General features: G+C 54.9%; 1 protein-coding gene across 1 annotated transcript in view; it reads right to left on the bottom strand.

Moving 5' to 3' along the window:
- The window catches only part of SND1 (staphylococcal nuclease and tudor domain containing 1), a 225,939-nt gene extending 220,770 nt beyond the window's left edge, over positions 1-5,169 (bottom strand). The window contains exon 1 of the mRNA XM_063134449.1: positions 5,075-5,169. Within this exon, the coding sequence (XP_062990519.1) occupies positions 5,075-5,137 (63 nt within the window). The 5' untranslated portion in view covers positions 5,138-5,169. The remainder of the gene's footprint in view (positions 1-5,074) is intronic.
- Positions 5,170-14,079: the final 8,910 nt, after the last annotated feature.

Here is a 14,079-nt window from a genome sequence, read left to right as displayed (position 1 = left end):
AAAGTCCAAATGAAGCCGTCAAAAGACTTCCTTGCGTTCTTTTTGCCTGTTGTATCTGCAGCAAACGTTTGGACTTTTTGGTAGTTCATGTTATTCTGTTGTATCAGCTCCTGAAGAAGGATCGGCAGATCCGAAACGTCGAGCTTTTATTCAAAAAGTCCTGTAACAACAATACATTTTTAAACGTTTGAGACATCTGTACAAAGAGATTAAAACTTTTCTACTTTTTAACACTAGAGACTATCTCTTCCTTTTTTTGGTTTCACGTAGTGTATTTTCCCTCATCATTTTGACGGGCATTCAAGACAGAGCATAAAAGGGTAAAATCGTTAATACAGACACCTCTCTCAAAGCAGCAAAGAGCTGCACAACGTAGTGCCAGCCAGCCACAACCTACATCCAGCAGCTACTCTGACACAGAGAAGGCTGCCAAAAACAAAACGCAAACAAAAATGATTCCAACATCAAAAAAAATAACCCAGCCACGACCTTCATCTAATGTCCAAGAGAGAGAGACAGGCAGGCAGGCAGGCAGGCAGGCAGGCAGGCAGGCAGGCAGGCAGGTCTCCCTTGGGAGAAGATCCACCCTTGGGATTCCGTGACCGAGACGGACTTCCTCTCCCTGGCAGGCACTCCACCTGGCCCCGGCCCGCTTTCAAAGGCAGGTACAGCCAGAGGGCAGGGGGCTCTCAGTGCTAGAAGGAGGTCCTGAGTTACTTGGGCTCCAGGCCCAGGCCCAGGCCGAGGGAAAAAGTGAGCCAATGAACACCTCCAAGCTGTCAGTGTAATATGAGCTAGGCAGCCTGGAAACAGGAACAGGAAAGTTACTGGTGGCAACAGAAGGAGAAATGTATTTTACAAAGCTGTATCTAACCTCAAAGTCTCCCTTATCTACTAGCATATCTGACAAACAATGAAAGACAAGCAGCAAGTATTGGGTCCTTTTACTGTTTTGGTCGCCTACCTAAGAGCAAAACTGAAGTTACAACAACGTATGTATAATCTCTCTCTGTATTTTGAAAGAGCAGAGATTTCCCCATATTGTCAAAGCAGCCGTGAGCCTCACACACACACTGGCTCTCATGGAGAAACGGCTTTCCTAGAAACACCGGCCCTCAAGAAGGCAGACGGCTGCAGCAGGAAGGGCACAGAAGCAGGGCTGTCTGGGCAGCCGACCCACATCTTTGGAAACGGCCTGGGGCCCATTGCAGTGGGCTGGTGAAGTGGTCTCCCACCGGCCAGCGCTGCAGCAGCTGGGATCACAAGCTTCCTGCCTCAATCGTGGGCCTGCTCCTGGAAACTCCCCCGTGGACGTCTCTCCAGTTCCAGCCCTTGCCACTGCTAAGGGGGAGGCTCAGCTTGGCCCAGATCCTGCGCTGTCCGCTTCTCTTTGCCCCTCGGTCTGGAGGACCTTTTCACCAACTGCTCTGAGGAGGCCACAAGGATAGGAAGAGGAAGAGAAGAAGCCGCCTCATCCCAGGCCAGACCCAGCACCACCTGCTCCAACCGGCAGCCGTGGCTCTCCAAATCCCCCCGGGGCCCTTTTCACTGGAAGCACTGCCGCAGCCGGCGATGGAGCCCAGGCCCTGCTGCAGGCCAAGCGGGGGCTAGGCCCCAGCACAACAGCCCCTCCCAAGCCACCCCAGGGGTGGTTCCCTTTAAGCACTTCCATGGCCATTTTGAGGGCTCGTTCTCACAGGATTTCTGACTGCTTTCGTGCCAGCTATAAAGACCTTCAAACAAAACAGCACAACCGAGCGCGGCTAAAAGGGCCAGCCAAATCAGGCCCAGAGAGACAGATTTCCCTGGCCAAGAGCCATTTGCTGCACAGCTTCCTCATGGTATGGAAAGCCCCTGGGGCAAAAGGAGCTGCTAGCCAGGCACCAACGGCACTTCTACAAGCCAAAAGGACACCCGCAGCCTGGCACACCCAAGCGGTGATCCTCCTTCATCCAGTGCAAGAGGCCTTTACCTCCCCCATCCCACCCCTTGCCACACAGGGGACCAGGCTCCCCTGCCATGCTCTGGGATGGTTCCCTCCCCTGCTTAGTAGCACAAGGCAAGAGGGGCATCAAGTCCCACCAGGGGTGTGTGGCGGAGAGGGGCGGGCTGCCTGGATCCCTGGACATCCTGCTGTGTGCCTGCCTGCTCCCAAGGCTCAGGGTCATTGCACCACAATTCACGTGCACGCACTGTGCCAAGAGCTAGAGCCTGCAGCAGTGGCCAGGGGTCCTCCTGACCAACCCACCAGACAAGGCACCTGCAACCTACTGCTGCGTTGGGCAAAGAGAGGCCTGGCTGCACTGGGGGCACATGGCCACGCTCGAGGGAACGGGGCGGGCACCACAGATGTCTCTCTGGTTTGAAGCACCCTAAAGGGACCTAGAGGGACCCAAGGTCCGCAGTTCAGAGCCATCGCTTCAGAACAAAGCCTAGGCTCCGGGCACAGGTGCTCTTTTTTCTTAGGACAGCACTAAACACCGGTTCCACGTGTGGCTTTGAGCACTTCCCACATCAGATTGCCTGCCAAGGAAACCCCAAGGGTCTGCTGTGCTGCGGCGGAATCTGGATGAGGCCTTTTCCCCCCGCACACCCAGCGCTCCCTTGGACTTGCATGTTCCAGGGGTAAGTTCCCTCGGGCAGTGGGGCAGCGGTCCGTCAGAGAAGAGAGAGGCGTCATTACTGATCTCATTGTGGTAGTGGGATATACTCACAGGTGTGTGCCCAGGTCTGATACCAAAGGCCGGGCGAGGCTGGCAAAAGTACTGCCATTCCCCAGGTGCCCACAGGACCCTTTTAAGCATTTCAACATGCAGGTGCCTGGATTTATCCATCCCCCGTTGTGGCTTTTTACAGCCAACCAATATTGCCAGCTTTCGTAAGTATCCACAAGGTCCATTCAGAGTTCAAATCTGAAAGACAACGGGGACCTGCCAAGCGTCACCAACACCTGCACCCTCTCACGGACGACCCTGTAACGCAGCTGAGGCTCTGCAGAATGCAGGTATGACGCTGACGGCGTAAGGAGGGCTTGGATTCAGACGGCAGCGATTTCAAACCCTCCAGCAGCTCGGAGAGCTTCCATCACCTCTGCCTCGTCAGCTATCAACGAAGCAGGAGACATAAAGCAGACTCACACCACGAAGGCTGAGACAAGCAGCTGCCGCTCCACAGCCAGACCACAGACACACGCGCACGCACACACCAGATGCCACAGCTCCACGTGGCATCTCCGCCAGCACAGCAAGATAAAACTGACCACCCTGCACGACCTGAGCACCAGCCTCTGCCCAAGCAGGACGGAACCGTGAACAAAAGCAATTTACAGGCTTCCACTCAGCTGCCAGTTCCGCTCCTGCGCAGACACAATTCCCACCAGCAGGTCAAAATACCAACTGAAAGGAAGCAAATGGGGCAGCCCGCAACGAGAGACGCTCCTTGCACCTGCAAACTCACGTTCTTGCTCTGCTGTTTATCAAGTTACAGCCGTCCACTCAGCCTGCAGGACATGCTCCTGTGCGTCCTCCACTGCGCTCCTTTCACGGTTTAAAAGGTTCCTCCTTACTCCTCCCTAAGGTGGAAGAAGCCAGAACCAACAGCCTCCCTCCAAGGGACGAGGCAGGAAGGGCAGATTCAGATTCCAAGACCAAGTTGCCACACCTGCCCCGGAAGAGTCCTTTGCCTTGGAGAGGGCCGAAGGCCGCATCTACCACGGAGGCTTCCACAGGTCATCGGAAGTGGCCTTACCCTCCCAGGATAGCCGATAGAGGGGGAGGATAGGAGCTGCAACCACAACGCCAGGGCTGCGTGCGCCTGACCTTCTCCTTAAAGCAAAGCCAGCCCTCTGGTCGGTCAGGCTCAGCCTTCATCACGGAGGGTCTCAGGGGCCTGGAGAGGCTGCTGGGGACCCCCAGAGTGCCCAGCAAGGGGGCGGCCACTGAGCTACGGCTGTTCCCACCTCTCTTCACCCCTACGGCAAGGCAGCTGCGCTCAGCGTGAAGCGCTCCAAGGGGAAAGAAGGCGACCGACTCAGATGTCACAACCGGCTCTTGCTCCGTCCGAGGAGGTAGACACAGGAACTCCCCACAGCTGCATCGAGACGCGATGCGGCTCAGTGGCCCACGACCCTCCGAAGAGCCCTGGTGCCGGATCAGACCGAGGGTGCCTCTCGCCCAGCACTCTGTGCACGCAGTGGCCGAAGAGCAAGCAAAGGGCTCTGAAGGCGGACCCTCCGGTGGCATCGCCAGGCAGGAGGAGACCCCAGGCAAGAGGGAGCCGTGCTGCTGCCGGCCTGGGCTGACCCTCTTGGGCTCCGTGGATCCAGGCAGCAGGAAGTGTGGGGGCAGGAGGACTGGCTGACTCGGCACAAGGCAGCGCCTCAGGCTCTGGCAGGCAGCTGCTTCCTCCCTTCCCTTCCGGACCTGGAGCCCCTGAGGGAGCCCTGGCAGGTCCTGGCCAGGCGCCGGGAGGCCCTCCGAGGCTCCAGGATGGAGGGCAGCCCTGGCTGAGAGGGAGGAGGACCCCAAACTGGGGTTGGAGGGCGGGGAGGCGCACCCCGGCCTCGCCCCGCGGAGGCGCTGGCTGGAGCAGCTGGCCCAGGGGCGGAGGCGCTGGGCTGGGCGCTGCGCTAGGCGGGCCCGAGGTCCGGGCCGGTCCGGGCCAGGCAAGGCGGCGCTTCCTCCGCCACGCTCCGCGCCAGCAGCTGCCGGACTCCCCGCGGCAGGGGACCGAGCCCTGCCCGAGCCACGCAGGGCCACAGGCGGCAAGGAAGGCGCCAAGGCGGGCGGGCGGGCGGGCGCGGGGCGGCCCAGCGCCAAGTGGGCAGCTCCGGCCAGGGCCACGCGGGCACGTGGAAGCGCGCGGGCAGCCGGCCCAGAGGCAGCGAGCGAGCGAGCGAGCGAGGGAGGGAGGGAGGGAGGCAGGGAGGCAGGCAGGCGTCGGGCCGGGGAGGGCGGCGGGGGGCTTCGGCAGGAGGGGGCAGGAGGACCACCCCCACCGGCCAAGCCAGGAGGACGCCGAGGGGCGCCCGTCGCGCCCCTTCCCTGCGCTGCACATGCTCAGGGGCAATCTTTACCATCTTGACGATGCCGCGCTGCAAGGCGGGGGCCGGCGGGGCGGCGGCGGCGGAGGAGGCCATGACGCCGGTCTCTGGGTCTGCCGGTGCGCGGGGTCCGGGGGTCTCTGGCCGGGTCACGTCCTGCGGGAAGCGGCGCGGCTGGAGCGGCAGAGGGGAAGGGGCGGGGCGGCGCGCGGGCATTTATCCCTCCCCGCCTCCCCGCGCACGCGCAGCACGAGCAGAAGCCCCGCCCCCCGCTCGGGAGAGCCAATCGGCATGCGCTTCGTCTGGCCGCGCCCCCCGGGCTCGCGGGGGACCAATCGCTGCGGCGAGCGGCGGCCATGGAGGGAATGGAGCGTATTCAAACCAGGACGTCGCGGCGGGGGAGGGACTTCCGGGGCACGCTGGCAGAAGGACACGTAGGCAAAGAGCGGCTGCCCCGCGTGGGACGCGCCGAAGAGGGGCGGGGCTGCGCGTGCGCACTCGGGGGGATCCCGGGGAAGCCCTCTCTCGGCGGGCCGCGTGGGCGGGGGGATTCCCTGGCTGCGTCCTGGGCCCCGCCCCCCGCCCCGCCCCGCTGCCAAGGCGCTAGTCCTCCGCGTGGCGGCTCCGGGCCCGATCCGCGCGCGCTCCTGCTCCTGGGGCGATCTCCCCCACGGCTGCCTCTCCCTCCCTCCCTCCTCCATCCCGGGGATGATGGGAGTTGCAGTCCAACCACAGCCCTCCACCCACCCACCGGCCCGCCCGCCCCCATCGGTCCCAGCGGCCGGTCCGACCCTCCGGACGCCCTGCGAGGCCGAGAGGAAAGCAGCGGCCCTCCCCGCCGCCTCCCGGCTTCCGCCAGCTACGCCAGCTCCAGCTTTTCCCTGGCCGGGGCTCCCTAGCCGCAGCCGCAGCTGTGGATATGCAGGGGACTTCCCGGTTAGACTACTGCGGCGCCCTCATCGTGGGGCTGCCCTTGAAGACCACTCAGAAGCTGCAGCTAGTGCAAAACGCAGCAGCAGCAGCATCTCGGCACATCCCACGGAGGCCACGTGAAGAATCGCACCGGCTGCCTGCAGGGTTCCAGTCGGAATTCGAGGGGTTGGTGATGGCATTCGAAGCCCTAAGGGGCTGGGGCCTCGGTACGAGAGGGAGGCCCTCTCCCTACACCTGCCTGCCCGAGACCTGCCGGAGGAGCCCTCCTCCGCGCCCCAAGGAGCTCTCCCAAGCCATAGACCTGATCCTTCAGGAGGAGCACAACCCCTTCTAGGGCAAGTTGAATTCCAGTCCCCAAGCCAGGCTTGGGGTACTAATCAATAACACCTCCAACTAGAGTATTGCATCCAGTTCTGGGCACCACAATTCAAGAAGGATGCAGACAAGCTGGAGCGTGTTCAGAGGAGGGCAACCAGGATGATCAGGGGTCTGGAAACAAAGCCCTATGAAGAGAGACTGAAAGAACTGGGCATGTTTAGCCTGGAGAAGAGGAGATGGAGGGGAGACATGAGAGCACTCTTCAAATCCTTAAAAGGTTGTCACACAGAGGAGGGCCAGGATCTCTTCTCAATCCTCCCAGAGTACAGGACACGTGAACACAGTGTCCTGCAGGACACAGAGTGAAGTTACAGGAAGCCAGATTCTGGCAGGCCATCAGGAAAAGCTTCCTGACTGTTAGAGCAGTACGACAAGGGAATCAGTGACCTAGGGAGGTGGTGGGCTCTCCCACACTAGAGGCCTTTAAGAGGCAGCTGGACTACCATCTGTCAGGGATGCTTTAGGGTGGATTTATTTATTTATTTATTTAATTACATTTATATACCGCCCCACAGCCGAAGCTCTCTGGGCGGTTCACAACATTTAAAAATAGTAAACATTAAAAGTATACAATTTAAAACACACACACACATAAAAAACAGTATAAAAACAACAGTATCCATTTAAAAACAACAATTGTGGGGTCCATTAAATTCCTGCATTGAGCAGGGGGTTGGACTCGATGGCCTTGTAGGCCCCTTCCAACTCTGCTATTCTATGATTCCTCCCCTTGGAGGCCTGGCTGGCGCCGGCACTGGCTTCATTTCAGCGCCAGGTTAAAACAGGGCTCTTTATCAAAGCCTTCAAGGGCTAAATTCACCAAGCCTGCACATGGTTTTAATTGGTTTAATTGGTTTTACTGTTTTAGCTTATTAATGATTTGATTTGTTTTCAGCTGTGTATATTTATTGTTTTATACTGTTTGTATGGTTTTATCTGTATGCCGCCCTGAGATCCTTGTGATATAGGGTAGGTTACAAATGTTTAAATCAATAAAGAAAATAAACAGGTACACTGTAGGGCTGTGCTCCCCACTGAAAGACCGGGGGCTCCGCTTGGAGGTGCCTGTGGAACAAAGCACCATAGAATCGCAGCACAGAGTCATAGAATCATAGAATAGCAGAGTTGGAAGGGGCCTACAAGGCCATCGAGTCCAACCCCCTGCTCAATGCAGGAATCCACCCTAAAGCATCCCTGACAGACAGGAGGTGCCTGTGGAACAAAGCACCATAGAATCGCAGCACAGAGTCATAGAATCATAGAATAGCAGAGTTGGGAAGGGGCTCAAGGTCATCTAGCCCACCCCCTGCTCTATGCAGATTCTGCACTGCCAGGTGCAGCTACACCATCCCTTGCAGGTGGCCTCCTAGTCTCTACTCAAATTGCTCCAGCAAAGGAGACACACACACACGCACCTCTCCACAGGCAGAGCCTGCTCCACTGCTGAACAGCCTCCACTGTAAAGACATGTATCATCTGCTTCCTGGCTGTTTCCACCCATGGCTCTGGCTTGCAGGACCAACAGAGCTGACATCTGCTCCACCTTCTCCCTGATCGCACTTCAGATATTGAAAGACAGCTATCCTGTTGCCCTTTAACCCTCTCTCCTCTGTGCTGGACCTGCCCACCACTTTCAGTTCTTCCAGAGATGCATCCCAGTTTGTCAAGGTCCTTCTTAAAATGTAGTGCTGGGAACTGGGCACTGTCCTCCACGTGCGGCCTGGTCAGTGCAGAGGAGTGTGGATCTGTTTCTCCCCATGACTCCCTGAGCCTTGTGCTTCCTTGAATGCAGCCTGCGATCGCATATTTATGTAGCAGCCACATCGTACTAGTTGTGATCAGCTAAAACATCCAAGTCCTTTTCACTTGGTACATCTTCAGCACTTCCTGGGTAGAGGGAGCCTTGCCACAGTAACTGCGGCGTACAATAAGCCAGCCGCCATTGAAGACAACTTAGAACTGTGAGCTTGCAGTTGAGCAGGTCTTCAGAGATCATCTTGCAACTAAGAACCAAGTGCCTGAATTTGCTGCTTCTTTTTTTTCCCTTCTCCCTCCCCATCCCCTTTCCTTTTGTGTCATGTTTTTTAGATTGTAAGCCTGTGGGCAGGGACTGTCTGAAGAAGTATTTTTGTAAGCTGCCTTGAGAGCCTTATTGGCTAAAGGGCGGGATAAAAGTACAGTAATGTGTCCAACTCCCTGGGAATGCAGGAAATCTACTCCCGTGATCCAGCCTCTCCCTGGAACAGAGGGGCCTGCCAGGGTCTTGGCACATGTGCCTTCAATTGAGTGTGAACTGCCCTGGGGAGCAAGCATGGAGCCAGTGAAGATCTCGTGTTTCCTAGGCCAGTTCAAAGTGCTGCTGATCATAGAATTATAGAATAGCAGAGTTGGAAGGGGCCTACAAGGCCATCGAGTCCAACCCCCTGCTCAATGCAGGAATCCACCCTAAAGCATCCCTGACAGAGGGTTGTCCAGCTGCCTCTTGAAGGCTTCTAGTGTGGGAGAGCCCACCACCTCCCTAGGTCACTAATTCCATTGTCGTACTGCTCTAACAGTCAGGAAGTTTTTCCTGATGTTCGGCTGGAATCTGGCTTCCTTTAACTTGAGCCCGTTATTCTGTGTCCTGCACTCTGGGAGGATCGAGAAGAGATCCTGGCCCTCCTCTGTGTGACAACCTTTTAAGTATTTGAAGAGTGCTATCATGTCTCCTCCATCTTCTCTTTTCCAGGCTAAACATGCCCAGTTCTTTCAGTCTCTCTTCATAGGGCTTTGTTTCCAGACCCCTGATCATCCTGGTTGCCCTAAATGGCCTGGGAGGGACCGCCAAGGGTTCTCAAGGGCTGCCTTGCTCTCGGGGAACCTGGCCTGCCCCTTCCCTGAGGTCCTCTTCTGAGGCCCTGATCCTGTTGCCCTGCCTTCAGGGTGGAGAGTGTGGCATAAGGCCTTCATGGTGGTGGTGCCCTCTTTCTGGAACACCCTCTCTAGCCAAAAGGGCCTTCAGGGGGGAGGAGCCCCATAAGAGAAGGGTCTTCCTTGTGACTACATGCCTGAAACACAGAAGCCCCACCCATGCAGCACTCCAGCCTTTGAAGGCCATGAAGCTCGGTGGGTGACTTAGGGCCAGTCACTAAGCTACCTCACAGGGTTGTTGTGAGAATAAAATGGAGAGGAGGATTGTGTAAGCCGCCTTGGGTTCCTTGCCTGAAAAAAGGTGGGATATGAATATAATTAATTATTTTATTTTATTTTTTTGCGGGAGGGGTTGTGGCTGCCTTCCATCCCATGGTGATCACAGTAGTGCCTCTGCTTGAATTTTGGTGGTGCTCTTTCTGTTATTTCAGCTTGCTTTTGTTGAATTCAGCTTGTTCTGTGCGTCCTCGTGTTTTAGGGTGTTTCTAGGTGAGGCTACTAATGTGCAATTGCCATGCCTCCCTCCCTCCCTCCACACAGTTTGACCAGAGCTGGGGTCCAAGGCCACTTAAGCCAATTGTAATCCTTTTGTGTGTTTACCCACTGCTTCTTCCTTTTATTTATTTATTTTTAATTCTAAGAGCAGAAAAGTGGTACAATCCCTTTGCAGGTGTGGATGGGAACACGAATGATCGAGGCTCAAATGGTGGGGTGGCATGTTGGGTTTGCCGCCTCTAGGCTGCTGGACTCCCATTTCTGCTTCAGAGCCGTTTTGTATCCTGCATCTTCCCAAGCCCAATCCAAAACCATGTTCAATCAATACGTTGAGTCTTCCAGCTCAGTGGTGAAACTGATTACATTAGGTTGACTCATCTGGTTATGGAACTGGCTACACAAGGGATCCAGCATTCCGGTGAAATCAATGAGGATTACAGCCCAGTCAATAATTGCACTTACTCAGAAGTAATTTCTATAAACCGCCCAGAGAGCCCTGGCTATGGGAGCGGTATATAAGTGTAATAAATAAATAAATAAACCTTAGCTGTATTCCTCTTGCCCTTAATTGCAGCAGGCAGGCAGTCTTTTTAAAAACATTTTTTTTTAATTTTACAATTGCGCTGTTTTCAAAACTAAATACAAACATGTACACATGCACAAACCCAGAGTGTTGAAAATGGCTCTGCGAAGCACCCACTTCAAAAGGTAGGGAGGGGGGAGGGGGTGGCGGCAATCAAAGAAAGGGAAGGTGATGCAAAAAATATGCTAATCTGAGTGCATCAAAGTCCAATATCGAAACGCTCGCTAAAGATCACAGGCAAGGCGTTGGGCTCCAAACATTTATTCTCGAGAATAGGGTGATGATCTGGCACTCACGCAGCAAAAACAGGGTCACACTGCATTACATTCAAACTACAGCATATATAGTCCAGATGTTACACGTCATTTGCCCACATCACATTGGTCCACCTCATCTGTTACATCACTCAGGCATGCCCAGTTGCGCTCAAGCAAGGAACTGCAGTGGGGTGGGGGGATCTGGTTGTCGCCATCACTATGTGTGAGATGCCTGCTCCCAGGTGTGCTTTGTGCCACATACCTGCACGTAGCCCTTCCCTTATATGGCAATCTCTGGGCAATTAGTCAGTGAAGTAGATTCGGCAGGGTTAATTCAATCAGTATCCTCTGACTGGGCTAGGCGACTGGGTGAGTGCCTACGTGCCACTTGCATGGGGATAAATGGAGTTCTTACTGAGGGGGGGGCATCTGGCCATTTCCCTTCCCTGCCTTGTGCACCCATTTACCCTTCCCAGGTGTCCCCAGGTGTGTTCCTGCGCAGGCTTTCAATAGCGCTCTTGCTTGGGTAGACTGAGTCCTCCCTGGAGCTGAGCTAGCCGGGTGTTTTGCAGCCATGCATGTCTTTGTTTACATTCCACGGTTAATTGACCGTGTGAACGCGGTGGCTAAGTTACAATGTAGCAGCCATGTTATTGTTGGTGGGCTGCCAAAACCTCAAATGGGAAGTTGAAGGGAAGCAGTGTTCCTGGAAGGGAAGTGGGGCTTGCAAAGGGGAAAATGTCAAGGGGAATAGACGTAGTTCTCAGTAGAGTGTCCTGGGGGGTGCGTGTGTGTGTGCGAGTGGGTGCTTGAGTGTACACGTGTGTATGAATGCATGTCAGGGGGAAGTGGACATTCTAGGTTTTACATCACTTTGGGGTTTGTCCTGGGGGTGGGGGCTGGTCAGGGTCTCTGGGTTCAGCAGGCCAAGAGCTCCCTGCAGGCGAACTCCCTCTTCCTGACCAACCCTAGGCTGAGTAAGGGGTGAGCAGGCAGACTCTGAAGCCTAGCAGTCTCCTGTTCTGAAGCCAAAGGGCCACAATATTCCAAAGCAGGATCCTGTCCTGCCCTTTGGCGGTGAGCAACCCAGCAGGGTGCAGAAGACTGGTGCTACGGAACTGCTGGGGGCCTCAACTCCACCTCCTCACGGATGTGCATCTCAGAAGGGGGGAATTGCAGTTCTCTACTGTTCTCTTCTCCGCCCCCCCCCTCCTGTCCCACGATACTTCCTCTTTCTACCTGGAGAAGAAAGACAAAGTAAACAAAGACCATGTGGCCCACTCACAGGCTGTTTTGATGGGCCACTTTTCCTGCACACAGCAGGAAATGGCAGCACATCAGTTTTCTTTTTTTTAAAAAAAGGTTGGATTAAAAGGGTTCCATTTTGTGACAGAAAACAAGTGAGAAGGAGCGGGAGGCATGTGGGGGGGAGGGAGGGAGGGAGGGAGACACGCGAACATCCGTAAGTGGGCAGTCTGGAGTGTGCAATGAAACGCTTGTCCCGATGATGCTCAAAGAGACAACTGGAGGCGAGGCAGAGCAAGCTGTCTACCCCCTCCTGGCCCAGCCCCATCCCGCCCTGGGGCAGCAGCCCTTTGCCCTGGCCTCAGAGCTCGGGGGGGGGGGTGTCTCCCTGCCTGCCCACCTGAGCCAGGACAATCAAATAAAGCCTCTTCCTGGGTGAGCCGCAAGCTGTGAGAAAGGCCCACCTTTGCTCATTCATTTTTCCTCTCATTTATTTATTTATTTATTACACTTACATACTGCCCCCATAGCCAGAGCTCTCTGGGCGGTTTACAGAAATTCTAAAATTGAGATAAAAACGAGTATACAAAATTTAAAATTCTAAAACACTGAACATACATACATAAAGCATTAAAAACCATTAAAAAACTAAACATGTGTGTGATTAAGATGTGCTGCCATATGCCTGGGCAAAGAGGAAAGTCTTAACCTGGTGCCGGAAAGACAGCAGCGTTGGTGCCAGCTGAGCCTCGTCAGGGAGATCATTCCATAGTCTGGGGGCTACCACCGAAAAGGCCTGTCCCTCATTGCCACACTCCGAGCCTCTCTCGGAGTAGACACCCGGAGGAGGACCTTAGATATTGAACGTAGTGACCAAGTATATTCACGTTCGGAGAGGCGTTCCATCAGGTATTGTGGTCCCAAGCCATGTAAGGCTTTATAGGTCAAAACCAGCACCTTGAATTGGGCTCGGAAACATACAGGCAGCCAGTGCAAGCGGACCAGAGCAGGTGTTATACGGTCGAACCTTCTGGTTCCCGAAATCAATCTGGCCGCTGCATTTTGCATGAGCTGCAGCTTCCGAACCGTCTTCAAAGGCAGCCCTACGTAGAGTGTGTTGCAGTAATCTAACTTGGAGGTTACCAGAGCATGGACAAATTAAGCCAGGTTATCCCTGTCCAGATAGGGGCATAGCTGGGACACCAACCGGAGTTTGCAGAAGGCACTCTGTGCCACTGAGGTCACCTGAGCCTCAAGTGACAATGATGGATCTAAAAGAACCCCCAAGCTATGAACCTGCTCCTTCAGGGTGAGTGCAATCCCATCCAGAACCGGTAGAACACCACCACCCCATCCTGTTAGTGGAATCACCTACTAACAGCATCTCAGTCTTGTCTGGATTGAGTTTCAGTTTATTAGCCCTCATCCAGTCCATTGTTGCAGCCAGGCACCGGTTCAACACATCCACAGCCTCTCCTGCTGAAGATGAAAAGGAGAAATAGAGCTGCGTGTCATCAGCATACTGATGACAGCACACTCCAAAGCTCCAGATGACCACACCCAGCAGCTTCATGTAGAGAAGCTGTTCATCCAGAGAAGCTGTTGAGCAACATTGATTAGTTTGTTTGAATTTCAGCATCTGCTCCGCCTCTTTTAGGTTTTCCAGCCTCCAGTTTGCAGTTTGCTGGAGGCAGAGCACAAGGGCTCTCGGCCTGAGGCTCTCTGCTGTGGGCACGAAGCCGGTCAAGCGGAACTTCTACTCTGGAGGAAAAACCCCAGCCGCGGTCTGGTCGCTGCTACTTTCTGATTCAGGACACAATCTTCTCATTTTCTCCTCTCAATTCTTTTCTCCTCATATCTGTTCCTTATGGCTCGTTCCAATTTCGTTTCCCCCAACTTAGTTCCTATTCGGTGTCTCCCCTCTTCTCAGCTGCCTTTTTCGTGTTCCTTATGGAACTGTTGCTCTGTTGCTTCTAAGGCCCCTGTCATTCAGGACTTGTTTATCTCTAGGTCTCTCCACCTCCTTGCTCTTACTGAAACCTGGCTTCCTGCCCATGATACCGCCATCTCTGCTGCCCTCTCTCTTGGAGGACTCTCTTTCTCTCACACTAGTCGCCCAGAGGGTCGGGGTGGTGGTGTGGGTCTTTTATTATCTAGTTTGTGCCTGTTCCAGCCTCTTTCCATTCCACCGTCACATTGTTTTTCCTCCTTTGAGGTACATGTGGTGAGGCTTTTCG

Source organism: Elgaria multicarinata, chromosome 9 (assembly GCF_023053635.1).
Source record: "Elgaria multicarinata webbii isolate HBS135686 ecotype San Diego chromosome 9, rElgMul1.1.pri, whole genome shotgun sequence".
Classification (NCBI taxonomy): domain Eukaryota; kingdom Metazoa; phylum Chordata; class Lepidosauria; order Squamata; family Anguidae; genus Elgaria; species Elgaria multicarinata.
The sequence above is the reverse complement of the archived record's forward strand: the minus strand, read 5'-3'. Positions and strand labels throughout refer to the sequence as shown.